At 46.9% G+C, this 16,819-nt stretch overlaps 1 protein-coding gene across 3 annotated transcripts in view; it reads left to right on the top strand.

Annotated features, from left to right (window-relative positions):
- Positions 1–16,819, top strand: part of Wnt5b (Wnt family member 5B) — a 96,715-nt gene that overhangs the window by 71,703 nt on the left and 8,193 nt on the right. For all 3 annotated transcript variants that reach the window (XM_034511554.2, XM_076940433.1, XM_076940434.1), the window contains exons 2-3: positions 10,326–10,462; positions 11,907–12,154. In XM_034511554.2, coding sequence (XP_034367445.1) covers positions 10,344–10,462; positions 11,907–12,154 — 367 coding nt within the window. In that variant the 5' untranslated portion in view covers positions 10,326–10,343. The remainder of the gene's footprint in view (positions 1–10,325; positions 10,463–11,906; positions 12,155–16,819) is intronic.

Raw genomic sequence — 16,819 nt, 5'->3', positions numbered from 1 at the left:
GGTTGGGTTTTGACCTGCTCACTTGGATTCTGAGACAGATCTGGAAAAGAGAGCGTTAAAACCTAACCGACATCATAAACCATTGCTGTTCCACCACAGAATGCCTCAAGCAAAGGAAAACCAAACCAAAGCAAACGGAGTGGTATAAATACCAGCCGCGGGAGGTGAACACAGAGGGGTGGAAAGTTCAAACTCATCTGTTACACACTGAGCTCCAAGGCCAGCCTGGTATATAAGAGACTCCTGCATCAAAACACAATAAAACCAAAACAAACGAAAACAACTAACTCTAGAAGCTTTTGGTGTTGTGCATGGTGGCACTCGGTGGTTAGACCGCTATGCGGCTCCTCCGTTCTGAAGGTGAGCGATGCAGTATGTGCTGGAATAGGCTAAAATGTGAACATTTTCTTTATTTGTTTTTCTCTTTTTCGAGACAGGGTTTCTCTGTGTAGCCCTGGCTGTCCTGGAACTCACTCTGTAGACCAGGCTGGCCTCGAACTCAGAGATCCGCCTGCTTCTGCCTCCCAAGTGCTGGGATTAAAGGCATGCGCCACCACTGCCTGGCTGCGCGAACGTTTTCTTAAAGCATTAAAACTTTTCTCCTGTATTTTTTTAAATTGACTACCTGCCCTGCCAATTCCCTGATGAGAGCAAATTATCTAAATATGGGAACCAAAACAACAGTAGCAAGTTGTTGGTTTAGGGGAGAATTTACAGTGAAGATGGAACCCAGGGCCTCGGACAGGTCAAGTGCATATTTGCTCTACCCACCCAGCTACACCCCAGCCCCAAATACAGTGCAGGCACATCAGCGACACTCCTGGAATCTACTGATCAGCAGCAGTGTGCTGGGTTGGTTTGCTGATGGTTAGATAATTGTTTGTGTTCTGTTTGTAGCTGAAAATAAAGCAAGCCTTGTGTTTAAGAGTCTACATTCTAGGCTAAGTTCTGTCTCAGTAAAAACATTGTTTTGTAGAAAAGGAAGAAGTCACATATCTTTATTTGCAGATGAAATGATTCTGTACATAGGGACTATAAAGACTCCATAAGAAAATGCTTGTTTCTTTGCTGATGAACATTTTCAGCGAAGTGGCAAGATACAAAATTACTACACAAGACTCAGCAGTCTTTATACTAATAACAAACACTCTGAGAAAGAAAGCAGGAAACAGCCCCACTCACAATAGAAAAAGAAAGAAACCAAAACCTTGAGCCTTGGAATAAAACTAACCAAGGATGGGAAAAACCTGTATAACGGTAACTTTAAAGCTTTAAAGAAAGAAACTGGAAAAGATCTTAGAAGGTAGATCTCTCATGCTTATGGATTAGAAAGAATATTGTAAAATGGCTATACTATCTACAGATTCAATGCAATCTTTTTGTTGTTGTTGTTTTGTTTTGTTTTTCAAGACAGGGTTTCTCTGTGTAGCCCTGGCTGTCCTGGAACTCACTTTGTAGACCAGGCTGGCCTCGAACTCAGAGATCCGCCTGCCTCTGCCTCCCAAGTGCTGGGATTAAAGGCATGCGCCACCACCGCCCGGCGATTCAATGCAATCTTAATAAAATAAAATAAAATAAAATAAAATAAAATAAAATAAAATAAAATAAAATGCAATTCTCCATAGGGAAAAAAAAAACAAAAAAAAAAACAAAAAAAAACAACTCTTGTTTCCCAGAAGACCCTGAACAACCAAAACAACCCTGAGGAAAAAGCATAGTGCTGGAGGCATCACTGCTTCTGACTTCAAGATATATACAGCCTCTGATAAAAACAGTTGGGTACTGGTACAAACCAGACACGCATACTGATGGAATAGAGAAGACCGTTCAGACCCAAACCCACGCAGAAAGAGCCATGTAATTTTTGACAAAGATGCCAAAAATCTATAATGGAGAAAAAACAGCTTCTAAAACAAATGGCACTGGGGAAATTGGGTGCCCATGTACGGAAGAATGGATTCTCTATCTCATCCTGCATCAGAGTCAACTTCAGATAGATCAAAGGTGCCAGTGTAAGACCTGAAAGTCTGCAACTAGAGAGAGAAACACCTCAGAGACAGGCATAGACAGGGCTTTCACAGCAGGGCACCAGGACAGTTCCTTTTTTCTTGTTATCATTATTACATTTATTACATTATATTATTACATTATTATATTAACATTATATCATTACTTATAATTTTTGGTGTTTGTGTATGTACGAGTGCACACAGACTATGGCAAATGTGTGGAGGTCAGAAGACAACTTTTGGGAGTCAGTTTTCGTCTTTCACCATGTGAGCCCCAGGGACCAATCCTGGGGTTCAGGTTGCCAGGTCATCTTACCTGTTGAGTCATCTCTCTGTCCCTCTGTTAGTTTCTTTTTTTGGGGGGGGGGTGTTGAGACCGGGTTTCTCTGTATAGTCCTGGCTGTCCTGGAACTCACTCTGCAGACCGGGCTGGCCTCAAACTCAGAAATCGGCCTGCCTCTGCCTCCCAAGGATTAAAGGCGTGCGCCACCACTGCCAGGCCCTCTGTTAGTTTCTTACAGGTATTTTAAACTACTTTTTAAATGCTTTTGAAAACGTTACTTCCTTTTGTGGATAGAACCCAAACAGCAGGGGTTGGTGTTTTCCTGAATTTGAATCACTTCATGGGCACCTTGTCCTCTAGACACAGAGGGTGACTTCAGGACATCATCGTGGCTGTAGGGCATGGTTAGGTTCGGAAAAGTGACTGGGCAAAAACAGACAAACGAAAACCAGAGAAGGTTTGTGGGGAAGAGAGAAAAGCTTTCTGATTCAACACTTCCTCTCCCAGTGTGATATAAGTATGTATCTAGTTACAAGATTTCTTTGGCAAAAACATTTAAAAAAAAAAAAAAAAAAGATTTAGCCGAGCAAAGTCAATGTCTCCCTGGCCAGTTGACGGGTCACTGGCCACCGTGTTTAGTTAGGGACCCTCTGTAGAATCTTTACTGATCCAGGAGCAAAATCTCCAACTCAGCCAAGTTCCAGGTCCCGGGTGAGATCTGGAATCTTTTTGACCTCAACTGTGTGTGGATGTCACAGAAAGCAGAGTTCGGAGCCCCTGGCACTCTGTGTTCTGTATTTCTCTTTTATCTATACACAATGAAAGACAGGCGGACATATTCTGGGAGGCCCAGGGCTGCACCAAGTTGAGGACCAAGTGAACTAAGCTGATTCAGCTGCTGCAGCTAGAGATGACTACCTGCTAGCAGACACAGGGGGATGCCTCCGTCTGGAAGTGTCCTAATTTTAAAAGTAAACAGCCAATGAAAGAGGCATTGTGGTGGCTAATAGACCTGTAATCTATGCCTTCACTGAGTATCAGAGAAATGCAATTTAAAATGTGCTAACTTAGTATGAATACCAAATGTTGGCTTAGTGTCTTATTAGGCTTTATTTTCATCAAGAGTTGGAAGTTCTAAAAATAAACGTATTTGGAAGTGTAATTTCCTGCTAAACTTAATGATTCAACTGAACCAGACCTGTTTTCTGGTCAGTAGATGTGAAGGGTATTAACACTGGAACAAAATTGTGTGGTCTTGGCTCTGATGCCCCCTCACCCACCTCGAGGGATGGACCCAAGCTCTCAAGCCTCCTGGGCAAGCGCTTTTGCACTGAACTGTGTGTCCAGCCTTCTCTCTCATTATCTCACAGAGATGGATAGGGCTAAAGAGTGTAGCTTGTCAAGGGCCATAGTTGGAGTTGCATTAGAGACCTAGGATGCACTATCACTGAAGGCTGGATGGCGGCCAGTAGCTTTGTGCAGGCGGTTGGGAAGGCAGCTAGGTGGGTAAAGTCACTTGCTGCCAAGCCACAGGAGCTAAGCACAGTCCCAGGAACCCACATAGAAGAGAGTCAGAAGAACTGGCCCTCACAAGTTGTTCTCTGACCTTCATACGTGTGTTTTGGCATATGTACATGTGCCCCGGCCCACGGGGATTCGACGAGACCTTAGGGGAGGGAGCGAAAGAATGAAAGGACAAGAGACACAAAGAATGAGAGCAAGTCTGGGGTTCTGATCAAGCTCTGAAACTTTAATTTTGGGGGCAGGTTATAAAGACACAGCAAACCAGGAAGTTTGGGAGAGGGTCGTTGCTTAGGGCTATCCCACTATTGAATCCTTATTGTCTAAGACCAGTCCACTGTCGTATCCTTATTGCCCTAGACCATCCCACTGTCATAACCAGCTCCAAGGAAATGTCAGATGTTCTTTAAGTTCCTGGGTCCTGAGACCTGTGAACGTCCTTTCTTAACTTTGTACTGATTAGTATTTCTAGAACAGCAGGTAATTTCCTGAGTTTGGCTCCCGGCTTACATGTGTACATGCATACACACCACAGGTACACACAAAATGGAAAAAAAACACATGGACATTTCAGCTGTTTGTTTTTTTGTTTGTTTGCTTGAGATAAGGTTTCTTAATGTAGCTCTGGCTGTCCTGGAACTCATTCTGTAGACCAGGCTGGCCTTAGAACTGCCTGCCTCTGCCTCCTGACTACCGAGATTAAAGGCATGCGCCACCACCACCCTGACAGATTCAGCTTTTAAAAAATACCCTAACAGTATTGTGCTTTCCCGTCTTTTCAGGTAGGCAAGGTGTCACAGACCCCCAGGAGCAAGGATCAGAGTACTGATCCCTCATTCTCTGTCTGTCCGTAGAGAAGCCGTCACCTCTGTCTTTTTCAAGGGATAATAACTGCATTTGTTGAAGTTCTCTTGACAATCCAAGAACCATCATGAAAATAACCCTAGAACCAAAACTCCAAAGCCTCTAAATTCTAAGAGAGGTGTTCATTTATTTATGTAAAATGGTTGGCTGTTGATCAAGGCAATCCTGATTTTTTTTTTTTTTTAAGATTTTTAAGTATAGCGTAAATACCATTTACTGATAGTTAATTATAGGGTATTTCTCTGCTGAAAGTATTTTCCCCCTTAATGGTCCCTTTCTAGTTTCCTAGCCTCTGTCTACTTCCTCTCCCAGGTAGATACACATTTATGAACATTACGGTGGAGAAGCGGCTTGCACAGTTAAGAGCAGTCATTATACAATCATGGGGGCAGGGGCTTAGATATTAGCACACACACAGCAAGCAGGCGTCTAGCATCTGCCTGGTATCCTGGCTCCAAGAAGAGCAGAAACAGAGGCATTGCTGGGACTTGCTGGCTTCCTAGCTAGGGGGAGAACATGAGCCCTTGGTCAGCGGGAAACCCTATCTCAAAGGACTATGTGGAAAGAGAAGACACCTGACACCTGGCTTCCCTGTACACACATCTTCATGCATGTGCACGTATGCTTGTATAATGAACGAACGATCTTTTAAAACTTTAGAAGCAGGGTCAGTCGTAATGGCTCATGCTTTTAATCCTGGTACTCAGGAGGCAGAGGCAGACAGATCTACATGAGTGAGGCCAGCCTGGTCTATGTGGCAAGTTCCAGGCTAGCCAGGCTATATAGGTGCACTTCTGTGTCCATGAGCTGGTATAGACATGTTGCCCGTGGCCCTCGGTGGGGATACAGAGCTGCACTGCGCACTCCCTCCCTGTAAGCTCGGGAGTCTGCACATCATGGTAGCAGCCTACACCCCTGAGCCCCACAGCAGACCCAAATAAGTCATTTTGTAAGATGAAAGCATCTATCTAAACACCTTTCCCACAACCTTCCAAGCTTTGGCTTCCGTGTTCCTCAGAATAATTTCCTAACCACGCTCACTTAGGGGAGCCATCCATTTTTAAATGACTGTAATTCATCATTTAAATGGGTGAAAACCCTTTATCTTCTGCACGGGATAAAACTTGCATGGACTTTGGCTTGGCAACTGGGAAGAAAATGATGCTTTTCCAAGTAAGAGGACCTGCCGCTTCCAGGAATTTTGCCTGCAGGGTTGGGGGGGGGGGACTGCCTGGAGTCTGGGGACTCCTTGGGGGCATTTATTCTTACAGTGTCGGTGCAATAGGGAGTGAGTGGGTCACTTATTTTTCTGTGGCACTGGGAGCTGGTGGTCTGGGATTCTCTGTTCCTGGACCCTTGGAGCCCTGCACCCCGGGTCCACCTCTAGCATTGCAATTGGGTTCCTCTCCTTCCTGCTTCACAGACACCCCTCCCCCTCCGGCTCCTCCCCGGGAATGCCAAACGCAGTTCTACTTTAACATCTCTACCAAGTGCCAGAATTTAAATCTCCTCCCTTCTATCACCCTCTCTCCCTCCCCACCCCCAAGGCATTACTTCTGGAGGCACATTCGAGTTCTCCAGAGGCCACTGCAAAAGGTGGTGGTAGAGCTGTTAACTCTTTTTTCTCACCCCACCACGGAGGTTGGTTTTATTTAGTTTGTTTGTTGTTTTTTTTTTTGTTTTGTTTTGTTTCGAATTTTCCTCTCTACCCACTGTCGAGGAAGTAGATCACACAAAGGAATGCTGTGCCTCAGGGCTAAGACTAAGGAAGAGTGGGGGGCAGGGTAGAAGCAGAGACCCTTGGGAGAAATAATTAAGGCTGGCAGAGAAAGCCTGTGTTAATTGAGCTGAACAGAAGATGAGCATCCGGGGATTCCTTCAAGAGACTGGGGTTTTCTGATAAAGTCTTCCTATATTATTGCATTAATCTTCGCTCAAAAAAAAAATATATATATACCTATATATATATATATATATATATATATATATATATACCTTTTAAAGAAGAAAGGTATCTATGAACTAAATAGTGACCACTGACAAAATAAAATACAAAATAAAGTAGACATAGAAAGTAGCATGTCCAAAGCCTGGTTTCCCCAAGGCACAAGGAAGCCATGCTGCGTTGACTTCTGGTGTGGAAACGGTTCATGGAGAGGATGCTGGGGGCTATGCACCGATTTGCTCCTTGTCTGCCCCACCCTCCAATTGCTGTGCCACAGGGCTGTCTGTAAATTAATAAATGTTTGTTTACTATTTCCTTTTTGAGCTTGAATATTCTTTTTGTAAGGAGAAAAGGCAGAGGGAAAAGGATGTATTTGTACTCTATGAGACTGTGAAAATCCACAGAGCTCCCCCAGGCACGCTGATGGGATCTTCTCTCTTTTTTGAACATTTTTGTTGTGTAATGCACAACACGGGAACACAGGAAATGGTAGAGAGCCACCATGTGGACATAATATATGTCCAGCCAAATATATGGCATACGTGAGGTGACTTTATCCATCATGGCACCCAGAAACTCCATGTCTCTTCCACATCGTTGGGCCCCTGTCCCATCCTGGAGGGGACCCCCATATGGTATCGGCGATGATCAGCTTGTTTTTCTGCATGGCTTACACTTACGTTCTCTGGGACTTGCTTTAATATGTTCTGTTGGTAAAATTTGAGCATGGTTGCATGCAGCTGTCGCTGGTTCATATCTATTCCTACACAATACTTCATTGCAACTGCAGATCGCAGCTGGCTCGTCCATCTCCTGTCGGTGGCAGGAGGCTGACACAGGGCTGCTAACCTATTTCCGTATTTATTTATATTTGGCTGAGAGTGGAACCCATGGACTGGGGCATGGTAAGTCTTGGAGATCAAATGCAGACAAATGCAGGCGCTGCTCTACAACTACTGTTGACATAGTTCCTAGTGCATCAGTAGCTACAGGGGAGGAGACAGCTTCATCCCCGTGAGCACAGCTTGGTTTCGATATAACCCTTGTCCTGTGTAGTCCATTCATCTAAAGTGTACAGCCCGGTGGTATTTAGTGCAATCACAGACCTGTGTGGGCTCAAATGCTTCAATGTGAAATGTTTCTTTGAGTGATCAACACATGTGACTATCAGAGTAAAAGCTGGGGGACGTTTCTGTGCTAGAGCTGTGGTTTGGTTTGCTTATGCTGTCCTGAGAGGTGTGGAACACCCTAGTGTAATTGGCTTAAGGCGTCAGGGAGTAGAAATTTGTTATTAAAATACAAACTGGACTCTGGTCACATCTGTGTCCTGTCTCTTAGGTTGGATGTGAATTATTTTATGCAGTGGGACTAAAACGTCTGGGTTAGTTCCACAATGTCCATCCACATACCCTGCAGGCATGTCAGAAGTGAAGATGACTGCCCAGCATCAGTTCCTGGATTACTGCTGATGAGGACAGAGCTCCTGAGGATACTGGTGTGTGCCTTGTTTCATGCACCACACATCCAGACAGTGGGAACAACATACATACTAGAGGCTTTTTTGTTTGTTTGTTTGTTTGTTTGGGTCTTTGTTTGATTGTTTGGTTGGGTTTGGGGTAATCTTTTAAAAGTTCAATTGTATAGGCTGGGAACTTGGTGGTGCACAGGGTGGCGGAGAGCTGCTGGGGCCGGGTGCATTTTCCCTTTATGTTTCTGAGACAGTTAGGTGTGGAATGTGCAGCCTCTGTGAGGTCTGGCCTAGACAGCCTCTAGCCTGGGCAGTCAAACACAGCGATGTTAGCCGGCACTAGCTGCCGGGTCTTTGGGATGATGCCCTCTCTGTTACCCAGTTTAGCCTTGGTTAGCCGTAGGACCTGCAGAAAGATTTCCTAGAAACTTGTTAAAGGGTGTGGGGAGCCTGGTATGAGGGGCTCATGGAGATTACGTACCACCCATTGGGAAAAACCTAGGCTCCTTGGTCATGGGATTGTGTACTGCTCTGTGGGTCAGGGTGCTAGGGAGGAGTAGGGAGTTTGCCTCTTCTGTGGTGGTTTGGCCAGGGCACCCAGAGGAGAAGGCTGAATGGTCCCCAAGAAGGACTGGGAGGAGAAGCTGGGGATGTTTGGATAAGGAGCCCCTTTGAAGTTTTTCTGTTGTGTATCCTCTGTATCCCAGACCTGGACCCTCCCCTCCATAAAGCCATTAGCTTCTGGAGCCAGCCCTATCTCTGCCTCATCTCTCTAAGTTCTGAGTTCACAGACCTCCGGTCCTGGGGTGGTGGAGGATTTATGGGGAGGTGGGGGAGGTGGGGGAGAGGGGAAGGGGGAGGGGAGGGGAAGGGACGTCGCTCAGATGAGGCAGTGAAGTCGATTTGGAAAGTTGGAATTGTTAGTGGCCCGGGCTAGCAGCCTAGCATCCGGGTCATTTCCGAGCTGGTTCTACATGACAAAAGCAAAGGGGCGAATCTCTCTTTGATCTGCTCCTTGTCGGCTCCACACACCTGCCTGTTGGTGCCCCGCCCCAACTCAGACCTCTAGCAGGAAAACCAAAAGGAGTAGGGGGACAAGCCCATCCCAACTCTGAATCCTGCTCCAGCTACCTTCCTCTCTTAGTGGCCCCAGGTCAAACATACTTCCTACACCGACGGTCTAAAAAGCATCTGCCGCCCCCTCCCGGACAGTCTAGAGACCCAGACGCTCAGGATCAGCGTGGTGAGCCAGCATGGGACTTCCTGGAGCTAGTGCTGTGTGTGTGTGTGTGTGTGTGTGTGTGTGTGTGTGTGTGTGTGCGCGCGCGCGCCACTCCATGTTGGAAATGAGGAGAACCTAGGAATAGGTTGGCATTTGGTTGGTTGCTCTAGGATACCAAAGCTGTATTTTCCAAATGTACAAGGTGGGTGTATTTCAACACCCAAGGCAAAGGCCGGAACAGCAGTGCATGGGACAAGGGAAGTGGATGGACCTCCCAGAAGATTGGAGAGAAGTGGCCCAGAGCTGGTGGTGTCCAGATGCAGCATTCCATGTGACCTTTCAAAGGCCAAAGTGTTGGGGGAGGAGACTGGTCACCAAAGCCTGCTCCTGTGAGACTCCTGCTTGGCCTCGGAAGTGAAAGGCCTTGATGGTTTCCCTGCCTATCACTCCTTAAGAGTAAACAAGGATCTGTGTTCCGAACTTCAGAGCAGGAAGGAGGCAGCCTACTTGTGGGTAGTTATATTCAGTTCTGTAGGTGTTTAATCCTTGACCCCTGCAAAGAAGAAGATAGACAATTAAATCTCTGGACTGGAGTAGGTGTTTTGTTTGTTTGTTTGTTTAAAGTGGGGGCATGGTCCTTTTGTCTCCATCCTCCTGAGCGCTGCTCTAGAAGGGCAGGTGTGCTTCTTAATTGCTGCACCAGGCACAATCTTCTGGAGATGTTTTTCTGGCTTCTTAGCTCACTGTTACCTTAGGAACTGGGTCCTGAGTAGGAGAGTGTGATGTAAAGGGCTCAAGGCCCTGCCTGTGATGAGCAGACACCCAGTAAGAAGTTGGAAAGGGCTGAATTTCTCTGGGGTTGGGGGACAGAATTTGCTTTCGGGTGTCCGTCACCTCGCCACCCACCCACACAGCTCATCCTTTGAGCTTTTCTGCACTGTACCCAATCTTCCCAGGGCTCCCTATGTCTGTGGCATTTGCATGCTGATTCTCCTTTGCTTCCCTTCCTCCAGGGATCTCTACTTTGGAAGATGTTGGTCCCAGGGCACTGGGATGGGTTGAGACCAGTCATGCCCAGTCTGCTGCTGCTGTTCGTGGCAGCTCTGCTCTCCAGCTGGGCGCAGCTGCTGACTGATGCCAACTCCTGGTGGTGAGTGAGAGGGCTGAGGTCTAGCCTGGACCCAACTCCTAGTGGTGAATGAGAGGGCTGAGGTCAAGCCTGAACTGTGAGGCTTCTTGGGTAATCAAGTGCTAAAGCAGGGCCTTGTAGGAGTGATCACACCTTTATCTGAGGCCTATTCCATCCTAGGGACCCATTCCATCCCAGGAAGGGTTCACTTTCTCCCTCAAGCTCCCTTGAGAAGAATATAAGCTTTGTTCCTGTGATTTCTCCACCCTTAGATCTTGAATAAAACCCCTTCCTGAAGATCCCTCCACCCTGTGAAGTGTTACAAATAGCTTTCATTGTTAGTATACTAAAAAATATTAAGAAATATTGGTAGCACCAATGAGATCCTTAAGTTCATGCTCAGCAAAACATGCACGCATGCACGCATGCATGCACGCACTTGTTATTAAGGCTAAGGCAGACAGACCACTTGGGCCCAGTAGTTCAAGGTCATCCTGTAGAACACAGTGAGACCCACAAACACAAAGGAGGTGTGTGTGTGTGTGTATGTGTGTGTGTGGTGTTGCCATCTGTGTGTGTGTGTGGGGAGGTGTTGCTATCTGTGTGTGTGTTTGTTTGTTTGTTGCTAGTAGAGGCAGATGGGGTGAAATTCCTTCTTGATCAGTCTGAAGGCCAAATAGGGCTTTGTAGAAAGAACCAAGTACCCTCTTTTGTGATTTCCACTGTGATTGCCAAGCAGATATGGAAATGGCCCAGTCTTGTATTCAGATGGCACATCCGTAAATCCCTCATCTAATTTAGCTCTTCGTTTGTAGTAACTGGATGATGGGCAAAGGTAGTCCCCGAGCTGATGGGCGGAGCCCCTGAGCTGATGGGTGGAGCCCTGAGCTGATGGGTGGAGCCCTGGGATATACAGAGATGTAGGGCAAGAACAGTTTAGGGTGCATGGTCACATGTGCGTGTGAGGCACCAGGAGGTCTGCATTAAAGGAATAGGTTACCTTCCCTCATGCACCTTGCCTTTGGCTGCACTCATTATCCCCCTCCTTCAGCAGGTTCTGTACTCCCTACTGAGGGGAGTCCCTCTCGCAGCCCTGCTTAGCCTCTGCCCACCCTCATCCTTTAAAACAGCTCAGATTTCTGTTGTGTTGTGTTTTGTTGCTTTATCAAGATAGGGTCTCGAGACAGGTTCTCACTGTGGACCTCTGGCTGTCCAGAAACTCACTCTGTAGGTCAGGCTGGCCTCTAACTCACAGAGATCCACCTGCCTCTGCATCCCATGTGCTGGGATGAAAGGCATAGGCCACCACACCCTACTCTGTGCTCAAGTTCCCTTCCAAATCCTTAGTCCAGAGCTTTGTTTGTGGAGAATGTTGCAGAGAGGGGGTGGAGCAACCGTTAGAACTGCGCATACGCGTAGGTGCATTCACAGCTGCGTCCTCTTCCTTTCTGGATTGCTGTTGTAGGTCACTAGCTCTGAACCCGGTGCAGAGACCCGAGATGTTCATCATTGGCGCTCAGCCCGTGTGCAGCCAACTTCCTGGGCTTTCCCCAGGCCAGAGAAAGCTGTGTCAGTTGTATCAGGAGCACATGTCCTACATCGGGGAGGGAGCCAAGACGGGCATCAGGGAGTGCCAGCACCAGTTCCGACACAGGCGGTGGAACTGCAGCACCGTGGACAACGTGTCTGTCTTTGGCAGAGTCATGCAGATAGGTAAGAGGCCACTGGAGCTTGGCTTGGCCACAGGACTGGTGTCTTCATGCCTAGTGCGTCAATAGCATGAATGAAAGGCCTCACCACATTCTTCTTAGGTTTGGAGGCATCCTGTTAGAAGGGAGCCCCAGGAGGTATTATAGCAGTAACTGCATCACTGTGTTTCCCTACCTCAGACCCTGGGGCTGTCTGTGACTCTAAGTAAGGAGGGAGTTGGTTAGAGACCCACCTGCCATGGCTGCTTTTGTCTCTCAGCGCTAGAAGGGCCTTTAAAAAAAAAAGTCTTTACAGAGTCTCAGGGGGAGAATATCCCAAATTGTTTATTTAATATCTTTTTCACTTGAGCCCTTGAGCAAGAGGTGAAAGCTTGGTGTTAGATTGGTAGTAGCTGTCATTAACCAGGCCCAGATCCAGGCTAAGCTTTCTCCTTTGAAAAGGGATGTAAGTGCAAGTGATGGGGGAGGAAAGTGAGAGATAAGAGGACCACTGCTGGGGGAGGGGGGTCCTTCCCTTCCCCTGTCCTGCAGCTGGTGAGACCATGGCTGTCCTATTGCCCAGATGGAGGTGTGATTTGAGTCTAATTGTCTTAGCTCCTTTTGAAATGCAATTCTCCCCTCCCTGGCAAGAAATTGAGAAACCAGGCCCCATTCTACTGGGTCTTATCTCCAGGACCATAAAAGGAAGGTGTTGGTAGTCTTGTCTCCCAAATTGTCCCTGGACAGTGCCCTACCCCTGCATTCTGGAGGTGGCTGCAGTTAGGGCCTTCCAAAGTAGGATTCCAGAAGGGTTGTTTGAGGTCAGGGATGGGTAGAGATTTTGAAGTATTCTATTAGGACCCCACACACATCTTTCTCCAGCCTCAAATTGAAAAATGAAAACAGCCGGGCGGTGGTGGTGCATGCCTTTAATCCCAGCACTTGGGAGGCAGAGGCAGGTGGATTTCTGAGTTCGAGGCCAGCCTGGTCTACAGAGTGAGTTCCAGGACAGCCATAGCTACACAGAGAAACCCTGTCTCGAAAAAAACCAAAAAAAAAAAAAAAATAATAAGAAAGAAAGAAAGAAAGAAAGAAAGAAAGAAAGAAAGAAAGATGAAAACAAAGGGTGTCTGCTTTGAACCCTGTCATTGCCTTTGGGATCAGCCCTGGCTATATAGAAGGAAGGTGTCTGTCTTCCAGGATGGATGAGGGGCAGTTTCCCCAGAAAGCTGACTTGGGTTTTGGTGGGATTTACTTACTGATTCTTCAGGGATCCTCTTTGCACACGTCCCTCTCCTTGGCACAGCACCTGTCCTGCTTAAGCAGTTTTGGGTGAGACTGAGACTGGACCAGGTGGGGAATGACATCCTTGGACTGTCTCTCTTCATTCAAGGAATGAATGCTGGACAGAGAAGCATATAAGATGGCTCTGTCTGAAAACGTGCTCGCCCTGCAAGTATGAGGACCTGATTTTTTTTGTTGTTGTTGTTTTTTGTTTTTTTTGAGACAGGGTTTCTCTGTTAGCCTTGGCTGTCCTGGAACTCACTCTGTAGACCAGGCTGGCCTCGAACTCAGAAATCCGCCTGCCTCTGCCTCCCAAGTGCTGGGATTAAAGGCGTGCGCCATTACTGCCCGGCTGAGGACCTGATTTGATCCCCAGCACCCACATAGAGAGAGACACTCAGTGCAGTGATGCATGCTTGTAATCCCAGCATTGAAGAGGCAGAGACAGGCTGGCAGCCAGTCCAGCCAAATCTGCAATTCTTGTCTCAGAAAATAAGGTGGGGTGAGGCAGTGATGGGGAGATAGATGTCCTGGGAGAATGCAGAGACAAGATTGCCAACACCTTCTTTTTATTGTCCTGGGAATAAGACCCAGTAGAATAGTGCCTGGTTTCTCAAGGACTTCTGATTTCCACTGAGGGAATGCACATGCACCTGCACACCTGCACATGCAAGGTGGGGGAGGGGTTAGGTGTCAGGAATAGATACTGCTGAGTCTCATGGCAGAGTGAGGTGGCTTGTGCAGGCCAGGCCTACTTACAAAGGAGTCTCGCTCGTCTTTTTTGATCAATGTCAGTTACCAACGGAGCACTTCGGTCTGCCTGGTTTTTGCCACTCTTGGTTTTGTTGTTGTTGTTGTTGTGTTTGTTTGTTTGTTTGTTTGTTTAAGACAGAGTCTCTCTATATAGCCCTGCATGTCCTGGAACTCTATGTAGACCAGGCTGGGCTTGAACTCACAGAGTTCTGCCTACCTCAGCCTCCCTAGTGCTGTGATTAAAGGCATGCATCGCCATGCCCTGATGCCCACTCCTTTTTCTGTAGCCTCCCTGAAGGCTCTCCAAGTCTGAGAAGGTATGCCCTGGGGTTGCTCCTGCTGGGATCCTGGTGTCAAAAGGCTCCCTTTGAAGCTACAAGAAAAGTCATCACCAGAGGGCAGCAGAGCAATTCAGAAGAGCAGCGGAGCTTCCAAAGCCTCTGTGGCTATGGCTCACTAGCCTCGTGTCTTTGGTTTGGTTTGGTTTTCCTTTTCTGTGTGACTGTTTCATGTCTAGATACCCTGCAACCACCCAACGCGCGCTCGCGCGCGCACACACACACACAGCTTATCTAACCTGTAGTGGGGAACTGTCCCTTGCAAGAGAGTTCTATGCAAGAATCTCATACCCAAGACCCACTTGGCGCTGCACACTCTCAGCGTCTGGCCACGCCCCTCCAGCAGAGGCAGACGGAGTCCAGTGTGCTGGAGGACGCTTTCAGATCCCAAGTCACCAGAGGTCAGCGTGTGGCACCTGGTGTATTATATTTAAAGATGAGCACATGGTTTCAAAGAGTATTTGGGGAGGGCTGATTGGACTCAGAAGCATATTTGCTAAAGAAGGGTGGAAGAAATCAGACATATGCAACTTGGGAAAGGAACACATCAAAGGCGTGTTTCTTGTTTTCAAACAGTGGAGAGCTGTCAAATGGAAAGAGGGCGGGGGGAGGGGGGTAGGCAGGGCTGCTCCAGCAGGCAGAAATTACAAGGAGGCATATTTTGGTTTCATGTAAAGAGGAAATTTCTAGTGATAGAAGTGGGGGGGGAGGGGAAGAAAAAAAGAAAGAAAAAAGAACCATGAATGAACTGCTCTGAAAAGCCAGCACTTTTCTGAGGAATACTAGAAGCTAATTCTTGTGGAGAATGGAAGAGACCCTGTGCTGGGGTGTCTGAGGTTCTGTCCTGTTCCAGGTGGCCTGTTGTGAGGGTTGAGAGCATTTCTGTAAGACTTTTCAGGGATGGCTCACTTAGAATGGGGCCTAGCCTGCTCCCTTGAGAGCACATAATGCTCTTTCAGAGGACCCCAGTTCAGTTTCCTTTTCTGAAAAAGGAAACTCCTTTTTCTCCTACATTATGCTGCTCTTAACTGCCTATGACTCCAGCTCCAGGAAGTCCAGCGCCCTCTTCTGGCCTCTAGAGGCACTGCGCTCACATGCATAGTTCCCTACAAAGACATGAATACATACACAATTGAAAATAAAATAATTTTTGTTTTGAAAGAGCTTCTTGGACGATCTTACTATCCCCATATTCATTGTTACAGTCAGTGCCAGAGAAAATGTCAGCTGTAGCAGCTAGATCACAGTGGCGCCTCCTACCACTAGTTAGAGGTTTCATGGGCTGTTTCTATTTACAAAAGCCCAGAGCCAATTCTTGTTAGTTATGAAAGCTGATTGGCTCAGTGTGGTCTGATTTCTGACATCACTGTGTGGTGCCAAGGTAATCAAGAAGTAGAAGTAGAAATCACCCCAGACCTTTCCTTTAAGATTCAATTTATTGTTTACTCGTGTGTGTGTGTGTGTGTGTGTGTGTGTGTGTGTGTGTGAATGTATGTGTACAGAAGCTAGAAGAAGGTATTGGATCCTCTAGAGCTGGAGTCACAGGAGGTCGTGAGCCACCTGACATGGGTGCTGGGAAGCAAACTCTAGCCTTCTTTCTGCAAGAGCAGCAAATACTCCTAACTGTGGAGCCATCTCAGCCTTCAGACCTCGTAATTGATTACAGGCTTCTGTCTGTCCACCCTCTGGGACAGCCTATGGTGTCTCCCTCCCATTGTGGAAGCATGGGAGAGTCACAGAAGGAGGACAGAAGATTCTCCCTGGTACAATAACAAATCCAGGAGACGTCTGTGGCCTGCCAACAACAACTGCTTCCTCAGTATCCAATCCCACACAAGTGTCATTTGTTATGTGTTAAACCCACTTGAAGGGGAAATCATCCATGTTGTGTACAGTTCACTATTTAAAAGTGTACAGTTCAGTGGTCTTTGGTGTATTTACTAGATGTATAACTGCAATCACTAATTTCAGAGCATTTGTATTGACCCTTAACTGTCACTGTCTAACCCCTGGCTCCAGCCCCAGGCTAGAACTAATCTGTCTTTACAAATTTATCCCATTCTGGACATTCCTATAATGAAATCAAGCGATACATGGCCTTTTCACTTGATGCTTCAAGTGTAGGTTTTTAAAGGTTTATCCACGTGTTTAAAGGTTTATCCGTGTCATTGAATATGTTAGTACTTCATTCCTGTTGGTATTTTATGTATTGTGTTTAGCCATCCCCTGATAGCTAATCGAATTGTGTCTGTCTGTCTCCCCCTCTCTCTTTGGCTATTATGAATCATGCTGCAATGAGCATCCACTAGGAGAAG

Source organism: Arvicanthis niloticus, chromosome 9 (genome assembly GCF_011762505.2).
Source record: "Arvicanthis niloticus isolate mArvNil1 chromosome 9, mArvNil1.pat.X, whole genome shotgun sequence".
Lineage (NCBI taxonomy): Eukaryota > Metazoa > Chordata > Mammalia > Rodentia > Muridae > Arvicanthis > Arvicanthis niloticus.
Note: the sequence above shows the minus strand (reverse complement) of the source record. Positions and strands in the feature narration are given on the sequence as shown.